This window comes from Aphelocoma coerulescens, chromosome 1A (genome assembly GCF_041296385.1).
Source record: "Aphelocoma coerulescens isolate FSJ_1873_10779 chromosome 1A, UR_Acoe_1.0, whole genome shotgun sequence".
Taxonomy (NCBI): domain Eukaryota; kingdom Metazoa; phylum Chordata; class Aves; order Passeriformes; family Corvidae; genus Aphelocoma; species Aphelocoma coerulescens.
Genome location: NC_091014.1, coordinates 17778859 through 17791310, shown reverse-complemented (window position 1 = coordinate 17791310; position 12452 = coordinate 17778859). Strand labels below are relative to the sequence as shown.

Genomic DNA, 12452 nt, shown 5'->3' with positions numbered 1-12452 from the left:
TTGGTTTTAAACTAATTCACTGCAATTATATCCACTTATTGAAATATCCACTTCTTGTAATTTCAACTGGCAGTTCCTGCAACTTAAGAGTTCACAGCAGCACTTCAGAGAACTCTGCAAAAACATGTGAAAGGAAGCCTTTCTACCACCATAAATGTTAAAAAGTCTCTACAATGATGTTTGGCCAGGACAGGGTTAATTTTTAGCAGTAGCTGGGAGGGGGCATGCCTAGGACAGGGAGGTTATTCCATACCACCTCAGGTCATTGCCAGGTGAGGGGGAAAGGCCCTCTCACTTCTGGGGAGAAGGGGTTCCTTCTGGTTAAGAAAACATGGCAGGGGAACTGTCTGGTCTTGTTTTTTCTCATAGGGTCTGCAGTGACCATTTTTGCATGTGAATCACTCTCTTTTAAACACTTTTATTATTAACACTGTTGCTGTTACTGTTCATTTCTTATCTCATTGCTGTTCCAGTAAATTGTTCTTCTCTCAGTCCGTAATATTTTGTGCCTCCAATTGGAGGCAGGATGGAGGGGGAGCAGTGTGTGGGGGTTTTTTAGTGAGAGTACTAAATTGGAGAATACCATTTCTAAACCATGACAAGTAAGGCATTCTACATTTGTAGACAGGATTAAAGTAGAAATCTCTAGTTACACAGGCAGCACAACCAGAACTGAACAGCTTTTAGACAAAGAATGTCCATGAAGATATATTTACTGTGAAAAAAGGTGAAAAGCAATATATTCCTTAAACAAAAACATAAAACAATGAGCCATAGAAGGCAACAAATCTCTCCAGATGAAAAGGACTGTAAAAATAGCACTTACACTGAAGAATGGAGAATTGGAGGAACCTCTCAGGTCATAAAGCCCAATATCCTCCCAAAAATAACCACATAATGTTTTCACACAAAGCTTTTATTTTCTTCATATCTTCTTTTAGATTTAAGGTAAGCATTTCAGGTCTTCTTTGCCCCTGCAGCTTCTTATAAACATGTACACATTGTTCACCTTTAAACCTTTTCTTACCTAAATCAGTAGTAGATGAAGGTGTTTCAAATGTTTTAACCACACTATAAAAGTTTGCATGGTGAAAATGTGTTCAATATTGTTTCATATGAAGAGGCTTAAAAATGAGAAAAAAGGAATGGTAAAGCTGATAACCTTTGGTACACTCTGAAATTCACATAGTTTCCAACTTCTGGGGGAAAGACAGTAGTTTTAGCATCCAGAGTGTAACAATACTGGCAAAGAAACTGGAGAATTTACAGTAAGACAAAAAAGTATTGCAAAAAGTATTCAGGATACAAACTGTTTGCAAAGATGTCTTCAGAAAATCCCAGTAATTTATGCCAACTACATCCCTTGAATTGTACAAATCCTTTGCTGCATTAGTTCAATATCTTGACCTACAGTCTTAATCAATCTGTATCACAAGCCCATTTTTCTATGTTTTTTCTTCCCTACAGAAATACTGAATCACTTACTTGGCATTAAATATTTCAATATTAAATGTAAGCTTTGAAAATAAGAAGAGCAAGATTTTAAAGATGCTGTAATGAAGGACTGGATTAATGTGATAACATTTTATGTTAAAATCTTAGCAAGTTGTCTATCTGACAACAAAGACAAGCACTTCTGCAGCACAATTTACCTCAAACTCTAAACTCTATTGTGTATCTAAAACAGGTCACATGAACTGCACTATGAAAATGTTTATGTTTTCACTGACTTTAAAATGAGATTATGGTAAATATAGATGACTAAACTGCAAAAATCGAAAGTAAGGGAAGACCCATCCTGTTCAGATGAAACTGAAGTTATTTGTCAGCTGTTCCTTTTAATCTATGAGGATCTGAGTTCCAAAACATTTATATTTGGGTTTGGTGTTTTTGTTTGCTTGTTTCCCAGCTGTAGCTTAAGATGAAAACATATGTGAAAGTTCTTTAAAATGATATCTTGAAAGAATCATTAGTCCAGATATTATGCTCTAGAAGCATATGTTAGGTCAAATGCTTTATAGCAGGTAATTTCATCAAAATTCTTACCTCAGTACCATTCAGTGATATCAAATTTTAAAGCTTCTTAGTTTTATTTTAAATATTGATATGTTTTTTACTGAGCTCATATATATATACAAAAAGCCATATAAACTCTTGCCTTACAATGAGTGTTCAATAAAGCAGTACTGATAGGAGATACTTAGAAAGCTCTGGAAAACCTTTCCGATATTTTTCAACAAAATTATTTTTAATAATAACTCAGATGATTATATCAGTTCAATTCAGAAAATAATTTTCTATTTTTTATGACTCAAGCTGATACCCAGAACTACACTGGAATTTGTTCAGTATGAAAAAAAAAAATAATAGAAATAGTCACACTTCTTTTAGGTTGCACAGAAGAAAAGTGTCTGCCCAAGGTATAATTAAACAGAAGGTTCATTTTTGTTCAAAAAATGAGAAACCAGCAGACCCTTTCAGTAACACAAGAGAATGCTATCAGTAACAGGCAACCGCTCAATATCTGTTACACTTATATTTTGTTTAATTTAAAGCAAGACAACAAAAGTCATAGACTGGTTTGGGTTGGAAGGGGACCCTTAAAGATTATCTAGTTCCAACCCTCACTACCACGGGCAGGGGCACCTTCCACTAGACCAGCTTGCTCAAAGCACCATCCAGCCTGATCTCAAATGCTTCCAGGAACTGGGCATCCACAGCTTCTCTGGGCAACCTATGCCAGGTGTCTCACCACCCTCACAATAAAAGACTTCTTATGTCCAATGTGAATCTACTCTCTTTCAGTTTAAACCACCACCCTTTGTCTTGTCACTACAGGCTTTTGGAAAATGTCTCTCTCCATCTTTCTCACAAGCCCCCTTGACATACTGCAAGGTTGTAACTAAGGTCTTCCCTAAGCCTTCTCCTCTCCAGGCTGAGTAACTCCAGCTCTCTCTATTGGTCTTCATAGGCTTCAGCCCCTTGATAATTTTTGTGGGCTTTCTCTGTGTCTGCCAGAAGAACTGCCAGAAGCCACTGTTCCCACACCATTTCAACATTTCTGCGTTCAGCTGAACCATTGTGCCGGTTTGGAGTCACCCCAAGACAACCATTTAATGAACAGTGCAACAGCTTAACTTAAACCCACTTCTGTCATCAGTTAAAGATGTTCTGCCAAACTTTGCACTGGTCTAGTTCAATGGAAAAATTAAATATCCGCTAAAAGGAATATTGACAGGTGAGAGTATGAAGAGTGATAGAGGCATTCAGGGTTAAAGGAATCTCAACTTGTCAGTGTATCATCTCTTAGAACACATTTGTCAAGATCAGCATTCTAAGATAATCAAAAAAAAAAGTTGCAAGAGCAAAGGTCAAAGTCACCATAAATTTTAGTAGGATTAACAAGAACTCTGTAAACATTCCCATTTACTTTTTGTTAGACTTCTTTTTATATGTAGTGATTTCTCATTGCTGTAAGAATTAAGGACCCTTCACTCAGATGATGCATAACAGAACCATCAGGTTCTTCCACTATGCTTAAATAAAGTTGGTCAGTACAATTCCTTCCTACAATGGACGAAAAAGAGGAATTAACCCAAGCAACATAACTTGAAATCTGAAATGTTACCAATCTCCTAGGCATTCTGTTCTGGGCTTTTACTCAGTTTCTGGTACAGAAAACACAAATAGGACACATCTGTTAACTATGTTCTGGAATTAACCTCCACATAAAACAAAACCAGAGACAGTCCCAGTGCCAGACCTTCAAAGCACCAAAATGGACAAACGGGACATAGCATAAATTGATACTTTCAGTTGCAGGCAAAGCAGAAGAATGGTTTCTTATGTAAGGTATGTGATCCTAAAAACATCGTAAGATCCTGCCCTATGAAAACATTCTCCTGTTGTAAGAGCAGGATATGACAGTGGAGGAGGACTCTTGAAGCCAAGGATCAGATAAAGGCATGGGTTAACTCGGGCTGCAAGAGTTAGGCAGCCTGGGAGTGGGAGCATTTACTAGGGCATTTAGTGATAGGGTAAAGGGCAATGTTTTTAAGTATTACTGTCTTCAAGTTGAAAGAGGGGAGGTTTAGATATTAGGATGAAATTCCTTAGTGTGAGGGTGTCAAGGAACTGGAAGAGATTGCTCAGAAAAGTTGTCATCCCTGGAAGTGCACAAGGTCGGGCTGGATGGGGCTCTGAGCAACCTGGTCTAGTGGAAGGTGTCCCTGACCATAGCAGGGGTTTGGGACTAGCTGACCCTCAAGGTCCCTTCCATCACATAGCATTCTATGATTTTATGAGGCAGAAATATAAAAAATATATAAATATTAAAAAAAACCCATCAAAACTATAAATAAGTCACACCAGCCTTGGAGGGAATTGTAACAAGAAAAATTGAAGCTAGAGGTCTCTCTACATATAGTTTATGTTTTTCTCCAACAACAGCATATAATTGGGCAAAATAAATAACACTTTCTTCTAGAGAAGCAACTTCCTTATTCCTGTACTGGACTGCAGGCACCAAAGAGAAGTGTTAGCATATGCAAAAGCACAGATAATATAATATTAAGCAACTGCATGCTACTCAGGAGAAAACCAGAGGGGTTATTGCTCAGAGACCCCCTTAAAAAATAGTAAGTTATACTCTTCACCCCAGTTAGATAATTTCCTCTTATCTGAGTGCAATCAAGTGTTTGAAGGAAGACATCCAAAGATGCAGTCCATTCAGAGATCAAAATAATACACAGACCACGCATTTTGGAAGAGATCCAAAGACCATCACATAAATGCAAAACTCTCTACCATTTTACTTGTTATTCATGAAAAGTCCTTTTATTGAAAAATATGCACAAAGTCTTTGAAATAAACCTCTATACTAAAAATATTGGAAAACAGTGTAAATACGGTTCATATATTTTCAAATAGTCACCACATAACATTTTCCTATTTGCACGGCTAACATAAAAGCATATCCATGAAGAGATGACTTCCAAAACATCTACAATAAGCAAATTTGCCAACCATCTGTGCAAAAAGCAGTCTAACTTAGATTTAAACACAGAAAAAAAAAATAGATTCCCAGCCCAGCAGTGGAACAACACACCTGATCAAACACATGACTAAGCATGGAAACATTCTAGTTTGAATATAGCAACAAAGACCAGGAAGACTGTGGGTTAATCAAAGCTGCCAGGATTTGCCTATATATCTAACACTTCTACGTGTAGCTCAGTATTCAAGTGCATTTTTGAGTTATTGACAACATTCAAGGCATACCTCTAAAAAACAGTATTTGACATGCCAGATGCTGGACTAGCTGTCAATGGTTTTTTTTCACATAATAGCCTTACAGTTAGAGAACTCTCTAAGAAAGCACTAAATTACATCTTAAAAACTGAGCTATTTCATACCATCAGCTTCTAGCAGAGAAGAACAAGTGGGGAAATACCCACCCCTAAGGGTTAAGCTCAGTGAAGGACTTACTACTACTTCTTCAGTGGCATCAGTAAAGAAAGACCAAAAGATTAATGGGACCCCAGTACAACAAAATCCAGTCTAGCTCATGTTTACACCCTTAGCTTGAGCAGCAGGGCTCTACTCCATGCCCCCAGTACTGTTTTCATAGTATATGGTAAGAAAAAAATAGTACATTACATAAACAGCACAAAAAAACTGTCAAAGAGGTCTCAATCTCTGTCCTGTCAATCCTGCTGAAAGACATGGAATACTCCTCTGCCATGTATTTAATTGAAAATATCCATTTTCTTCTAGTTTCCCCTCCCTACCTATTTCCCATTGTCCATATTTATCAGTGGTTATACTTGCAATGGAAGTATGAATCACCAGAATTCAAATATGTTTGAGAAATTGTAATGGTGCTTACTTAGCCTTAAAGGGTCGAATTCAATATTGAATGCAGTAAGAAGACATTTCTTCTGTTGGTGCCAAGGACTTCTATGTAATACATCATCTGGAAAGACTACAATACAACTGGTGAGGCAATCTCAGTGTCAGTTTGGTACTCACATTGACAGGTAGTACGTTGTAGAGGCCACCAAGTTCAAAGCACTGGTTTTATCTCAAAAATTGATCCTACTTCAAAAGGAGCAGCTGGGACATTACATAAAGAAACAGAATTTTAATATTTTACTTTTCTTATTTAATGTCATGAAAGTATTATTTTTGATTTCTATATACAAATTAGACTGAAAAAAGTTTTACTAATGACAGTTGCTCTCTATGTCACATCCTGCACGCAGGGGTTGGGAAAAATACATACACAGTAATTCTTGTAGAAAACATAATAAAGTTACAGATCAGGTAAACAGATCTTCAAAAAATCTGTAGTTTTCAGTTTTGAAAACAGAAGAAGTGACCTAAATGATAACAGATCAATAACAGGAGGCATAGGCTTTCATTTAGAGGTAACTTATGTTCATCCAACATAAATGGGCAGTGACCATTTACCATCTGACAGCTGTTCAGTAGCCGATGTAGCTTCTGTTGTAGAAGTGGCCAGGTGACAGTCACAGTTAATTGCCATCTCTGTGCTGGCAGTCTCAGAGAGCATAAGGGAACAGTGAGACCTAGAGACCATAGTAGCCCATGTCTTTTAGACAGAGAGCAACTCCTGAACAGGACAATGAAAAGGTATTGCTCAAATGTGCAGTGTCTACCCAATATGTAACAGGATCTCAACTTAAGGTGAGGTCCATATAATATAATATAATTAATATAATATAATATAATATAATATAATATATTTTTTCATGGTTTAACCCCAGCCAGGAACCAAGGCCCAGACAGCCACTCACTCTCTCCCCACAAGCAGGACTGGGGAGAAAATCAGAAAGGTAAAGGCCAGAAAACTTGTGGATTGAGATAAAGACAGTTTAGTAGGGAAAGCAAAAGCCATGCACACAAGCAAAACAAAACAAGGAATTAATTCATCCCTTCCCATGGGCAGGCAGGTGTTCAGCCATCCCCAGGAAAGCAGGGCTCTGTCATGCATAACAGTGACTTGGGAAGATGAACACCATCACTCAAAACCTTTCCCCTTCTTCCTTCTGCCCCCTGTTTCATATACTGAGCATGGTGTCACACGGTCTGGAATGGCCTTTTGGTCAGTTGGGGTCACCTGTCCTGACTGTGTCTCCTCCAAGCCTCCCAGGTACCTCCAGTTTCCTCACCAGTGTGGCAACAGGAAAAGCAGAAAAGGCCTTAGCTCTGTGTAAGCCCTGCTCAGCAACAGCAAAAATATCTCTGTATTATGTTATGGGAACTACTTTGCATTTTGGACTTTTAGATTCTTTTTTCCTAGTACTATCACCATTTAGTAAGCATAAATGCTGGGTTTCATACTGTTTCTTCCATACACAATATTTAAAGCACAAAGGCCAATTTTCCAAGTACCATTCAGTTTTGGTAGCTCTTTTCAAAAAAACCCCATTTACTCACCCTTAGAAGTATTACCTTAACAGAACAGCACAGGGCTCTAATGTTCTATTCCTTATGCTTACTACACAGTATAAAATAAGGAAAAGCAAAAGCTTGTAACAGCCACAACTTTGCTAAAAGCTGATTCATATATTGCTTACAAAGTTACCATTTACATATAAAAAGCTCCTCAATATTTATAGCAAATTCAACTGAATAAATGCACTAAAAAAAGTAGTTCTGAATCAAAACTATGTTATTTAGATTCCTGATGTAGCAGGCAGCTGTGATACCACATAGAATTTCCTTAATTTGACCAAACTTTCTAACATGGTAAAATACATACTCCAGTTCATGAATACTCCCTACTCATTTTACCTTTACAACAGTAAAAAACACAACATGAGGTATTCACTGCAGGTGCTTCTCTCTGGTTTAGTCCTGTTCATTAGACAAGTGTGCAAGATGCATGTCTGGAATCCAAAAATGCCACAACTCTTTTAATTCTGAATTGCCACAAAGGTGGCCACCCTCTACCAGAAGAGCCTTCTGAGGCTGTTTTTACATTTACTGATGCTTCTGTTACGTAAACTAGCTCCTTGTTGGTCACACCAAGGACCATAAACAGCCTATTTCTACTACTTTGTTTTTGTCTTCCCCTGTTGAGAGCCTACCAAATCAGACCATTTTTCTTCAGATGGAGAATATTACATTATATTTATCACTATAGCAACTAACCTAATTGATTTGATGCAGGTTTCTCTTCCACCATAGGATGGAGCCATTATCCCTAAGTATAATCTAAACATTTAAGAAAGAAAAAATTATCAGTTTATCATTTTACCACATCAATAGTAATATAATTGAGCTTCAGATATTAAAGTATAAATGAAAGTCTAATGGGTTGTACATGTACATCCAGAACATTCTTTATAAATGTGCTTATCTGTCAAGTGGAACTTAAAGAGTATGGTGTTTACTGGTTGTTCCCAGTAACAGGGATGACTACTGTACAACAAATACACTTCCAGAAACAAAGATTCACAAAGTAATTAAGAGAAAGAGAAGCAATGTTCAAGTAACTGATTCAGGAATAAGCTTTGTCAGACTAACAGATTAAAAATGGAAAGAGGCAAGATAGATCAAAAATTTTACTTACAGTGCTATTAAGAAAGGAAAAATTGAAAAGTTCTTTTCCAGATTTTGTTCTGGAGGCTGCAGGGTTTGATTGCAGTAGAATGATACAGTGAGAGATAATAAAATATTAAGTTCCTATATTATTTTGATAATATATTTACCTTTATTGGTATACTTCCATATACCTGACAATAAGGTGTGGGGGAAAATAGAGAACACCTTACATAGTCAAATTCATTTCTTTTACTTCCTAAGAAATATGACAATCCTGTTATTTTTAAACCATTTTTTAAAGTCATCATGTCCCCTCCAACACCAGATCTGCTTTTCTTCAGAAAAAGGCATCAGATGAAAAAAGACTGATTAAATTCTAGCTGATTTTTAAAAGAATTCATAAAATCTGAAGTGCTGCTTTACCTAGAAATAGCTTCACTTTTTTTTATCTTGATTTTTCACAGAGCAAAAACCATTTTTTGCAATTTCTCAAATACTACCACTAGAGAAAATATTCATGATGCTTCATTAACATTTGGAATTGCAATTGTCAAATCAGTGAAGCATTACATAAATGGTGGAGTGTTTTGACACTGCATATTTTAAGCAGCATGGTGCTTTTCAGTGCTATATGAAATGAAGAGTGTACTACATATTAGAGGAACACCATCTACACTGGCTGAGAGAACTAATTAGAAACTGGTCTTTAAGCACACCAGAAAATGCCTTCAGATTATCAGCCAACATTTGCATTTTTCATCAGTAAACAATGCAAAAAATAAACAATGAACAATATGTAACAATTCAAATGGATGACTTCATTTTTAGGACAAAACACTGTCAAACTTCACAACGCTGAAAATAAATAATTTTTGAAGTGTCAGAGTTTATGCTAACTCTTTTTGAGGCCAAGTTGATAGAAAATATATGCACAGAAGATCTCATATAGTCTCATAAAAAGCCTGTGACTCTCTGGACACTTCTAGCACAAATTTAATAAAATATTTCCTATCACTAATATCAAGCTGAATTCCTTTTACACTTGAACTATTCATTCTGTAATATGCACTCCTAGTATACAATAAATTCTTTTAAAACTCACTATGTTGTTTAGTATATCCTTTATATTAACACATTGAATATAGCATTATGTACAAAATTATATTATTAAAAGTGTGGCCTGTTTAATATGATTTTATTAATGAGAAGCGTAATGCAAAATGTGCTAGATTACAAAAAAAAAAATTACAAAATATGTTATTCTTTTTGGAATAATCCAATTTCAGTGTCATCACTATGAAGAGCCTCTATAATACGCAAAACAAAAGTGAACTAAAGGTTCTCCTAACCAATTACAATCTTGTTTCAAAAAAATCCCAGAACACACACACACAGAAATGGTCAATGTAATGTAGTTGAAGGGAATGGAATAGAGGGTTAAGAAATGCAGCAGGCATGCTCCTGCAAATTCCTGCAAAATAGAAAGCATCTATTTCCTATTCATCATAGCCTACACCTATTACAGCTCAACAAGACAAGCCTAGTGCAAAATCTTTTATGCTACAGCTAATGAAAGCAATATGCACCATGGGTAAATTACAGACTCCATTCAGTTCAGGGTGGGAAAATACAGTGTAGATTCATTTTTGGCAAAGCTATGTGGGTCCTCTCTGATAAACTGTGTCTTTTTTTATTATTGTGTAAAAACTGCTTTTTTTTATTCTCTTTGCAAGTTTCCCACTCTGGTGCTATGGACTAACTTGCATTCCTTGACTTGAAGTATGGGCATTAGCTCCATTTACATTATATAACTGCTTGAAAACAATTCTTGCTGAAAGCAAAACAAAACAAAACAAACAAACAAAAAGCAGGAAAAAATAAAGACTTCTAAAAGTATTTATAGTCCAAGTACTTGATTCTTACAGATACCTTATCTGCAACAGTGTGATTAATGGAAAATCTATTAAGCCTGAAAAAAGAATATAAAAACTCTGCTGATAACCTGAGATGCAGCTCTAAAACTGGCAACATGGACTTATTAAACTGCTGAGGATATGCTAAGAAAGTGCCAAGATTTCCTCTTACTGAATTTCAGAGGATCACATATGATCCCAGGGATGTTAAGGCATCTGTCACTTCATTAAGTATGTGCTTCCTAAAAGAATGAACATAAGCAAACCAGCTCCTCTTCATGGAAGGTGGACAGAGTTAGGAGACTGTGTAGAGGAGGGAGCAGCCTAGGAGGAATTGGTAATATCTGACACTAAGCAGTGAACAGTGAATCAGAGTTATTGCCGCTAGAAAGTTTGTTTCTAAAATCCAAGAGACGTTACTGTTTGGACTGGAAATGCCACATCTACACCTAAGGATATCTCATTCTCCTGAGAAGCAGCAGCATTAAAGTGTCAGTCTACCTACTTTATCATAGAGGAATGGGGGGAGATGTGTTGAGGGCCAAGTCTAAGGCACAGTACTTATGCCTGCCAGTTTCAGAGCTTGGCCTCTGCCCGAAGCGTTACCTCAGATGGGAAGAGCACAGATTTATGCCCAGCAAAAGCACCAGGACAAATATGTACTTACTGCAGTAAGCGATTAGGAGACTAGCCAGGATCATGATAGCCCAGAAAGTTGAGGACATGCTTGGCAAGGCGTTGGCATCTTTCCTACTGCTTCTCCTGGGAGATGGAGCCATTGAAGCCACTTCCCCGGTGCGGGGAAAGTCAGACAATTTCACCAGCCAGCTCTCCCCTTGACTGATGGCCTTTCTCCACATGTAATCCTCAAGGAAGGCATCTTCCAATGTCTTTGCTGTTCATCATCAGCAACATGGTCCTGTTGCAGGAATCATCTTCCAGCCAGAAAGCCAAGGCGACTCTAATGCATGCAGGGCTTGGGCACAGTGGCCACAGCCAGCTTCCCTCCTGCCACTGTAGTGGGATTCACTAGCCTGGAGGGTTTCACTGCGATTTGGATGCCTCGCCTGGTACTGAGCTTCAAAGATGTCCCACGAACGAGCCTTTTTTTTTTTTTTTTTTTTTCCCTTTCTTTTTTTTTTTTTTTTTTTTTTAATTTGCAGAAGTTATTCCGCTTGCCGTCCTTTCCCCTGCCTCCCCCTCCCCGGTGGCTGCCCCCGCAGGCGGAGCGCGGGCCCCGGAGGTGCTAACGCGGGGCCTCCCCCGCCCGCCCGCCGCTCTACGGCGACACCCGCTCAGGGCGCCACCGCCCCCCAGCCCAGGGCAGCATTGCCGCGGGGGCCACCGCGGGGGCCACCGAGGGGCGAGGGCAGCCCGGCGCCACCGCCGCCCTCCCGCCCGCCGGGCAGGGCTCCGCCGGGCAGCTCCGCGCTGCGAGGGCGATCCGCGCCCCGGCCCGGCGCCCCCAGGCCGAGGACAGCCCCGTCCCCTCCCGGCCTGTCCAGCCTGGGCTCCCCTCCCGACCGGTCCTGCGGCTCAACGGGGCGGAGGCGCGAGAGGCGGCCGGGACACTTTAGGCGGAGGGTCGGCAGCGGGTCTCCTCCTCTGCGTGCGCCGCCCGCTCCGCTCTCAGGCTCTGCCGCTACAGCGGCGCCGGCCCTTCAAGTAAAGGGAAGCGGGAGGAGGAGGAGGAGGGGGCCGGCGGTCACGCCCACAGGTGCACAGCGCTCCGAGCGGAGCCGTCCTTCCCCCGCGCCGCTCCGCTCGCGCGTCCCCGCCGGAGGAGCGCGCCCGCCCCGCGGCTCGCATCGCCCCCGGCCTCGCGCCGCTCCCCTCTCCCGCTCCCGGGGCGGCGCCCGGCGGGTTTAGGGAGGGAGGAGCTGCGGGGCGACTGTCCCTGTCCCCGCAGAGGCTGCTGCCAGCCCTGCGGGGCCGGCGGTGGGCGCGGGCTGTGCGGCGGGCAGGGGC

At 39.9% G+C, this 12452-nt stretch overlaps 1 protein-coding gene across 3 annotated transcripts in view; it reads right to left on the bottom strand.

Annotated features, from left to right (window-relative positions):
• TAFA5 (TAFA chemokine like family member 5) overlaps positions 1-11588 on the bottom strand; it is a 410454-nt gene extending 398866 nt beyond the window's left edge. For all 3 annotated transcript variants that reach the window (XR_011148129.1, XM_069003863.1, XM_069003864.1), the window contains exon 1: positions 11152-11588. Coding sequence is in view for 2 of the 3 variants with exons in the window: in XM_069003863.1 (XP_068859964.1) it covers positions 11152-11344 (193 nt within the window). In the remaining variant the exon portion in view is untranslated. The remainder of the gene's footprint in view (positions 1-11151) is intronic.
• Positions 11589-12452: the final 864 nt, after the last annotated feature.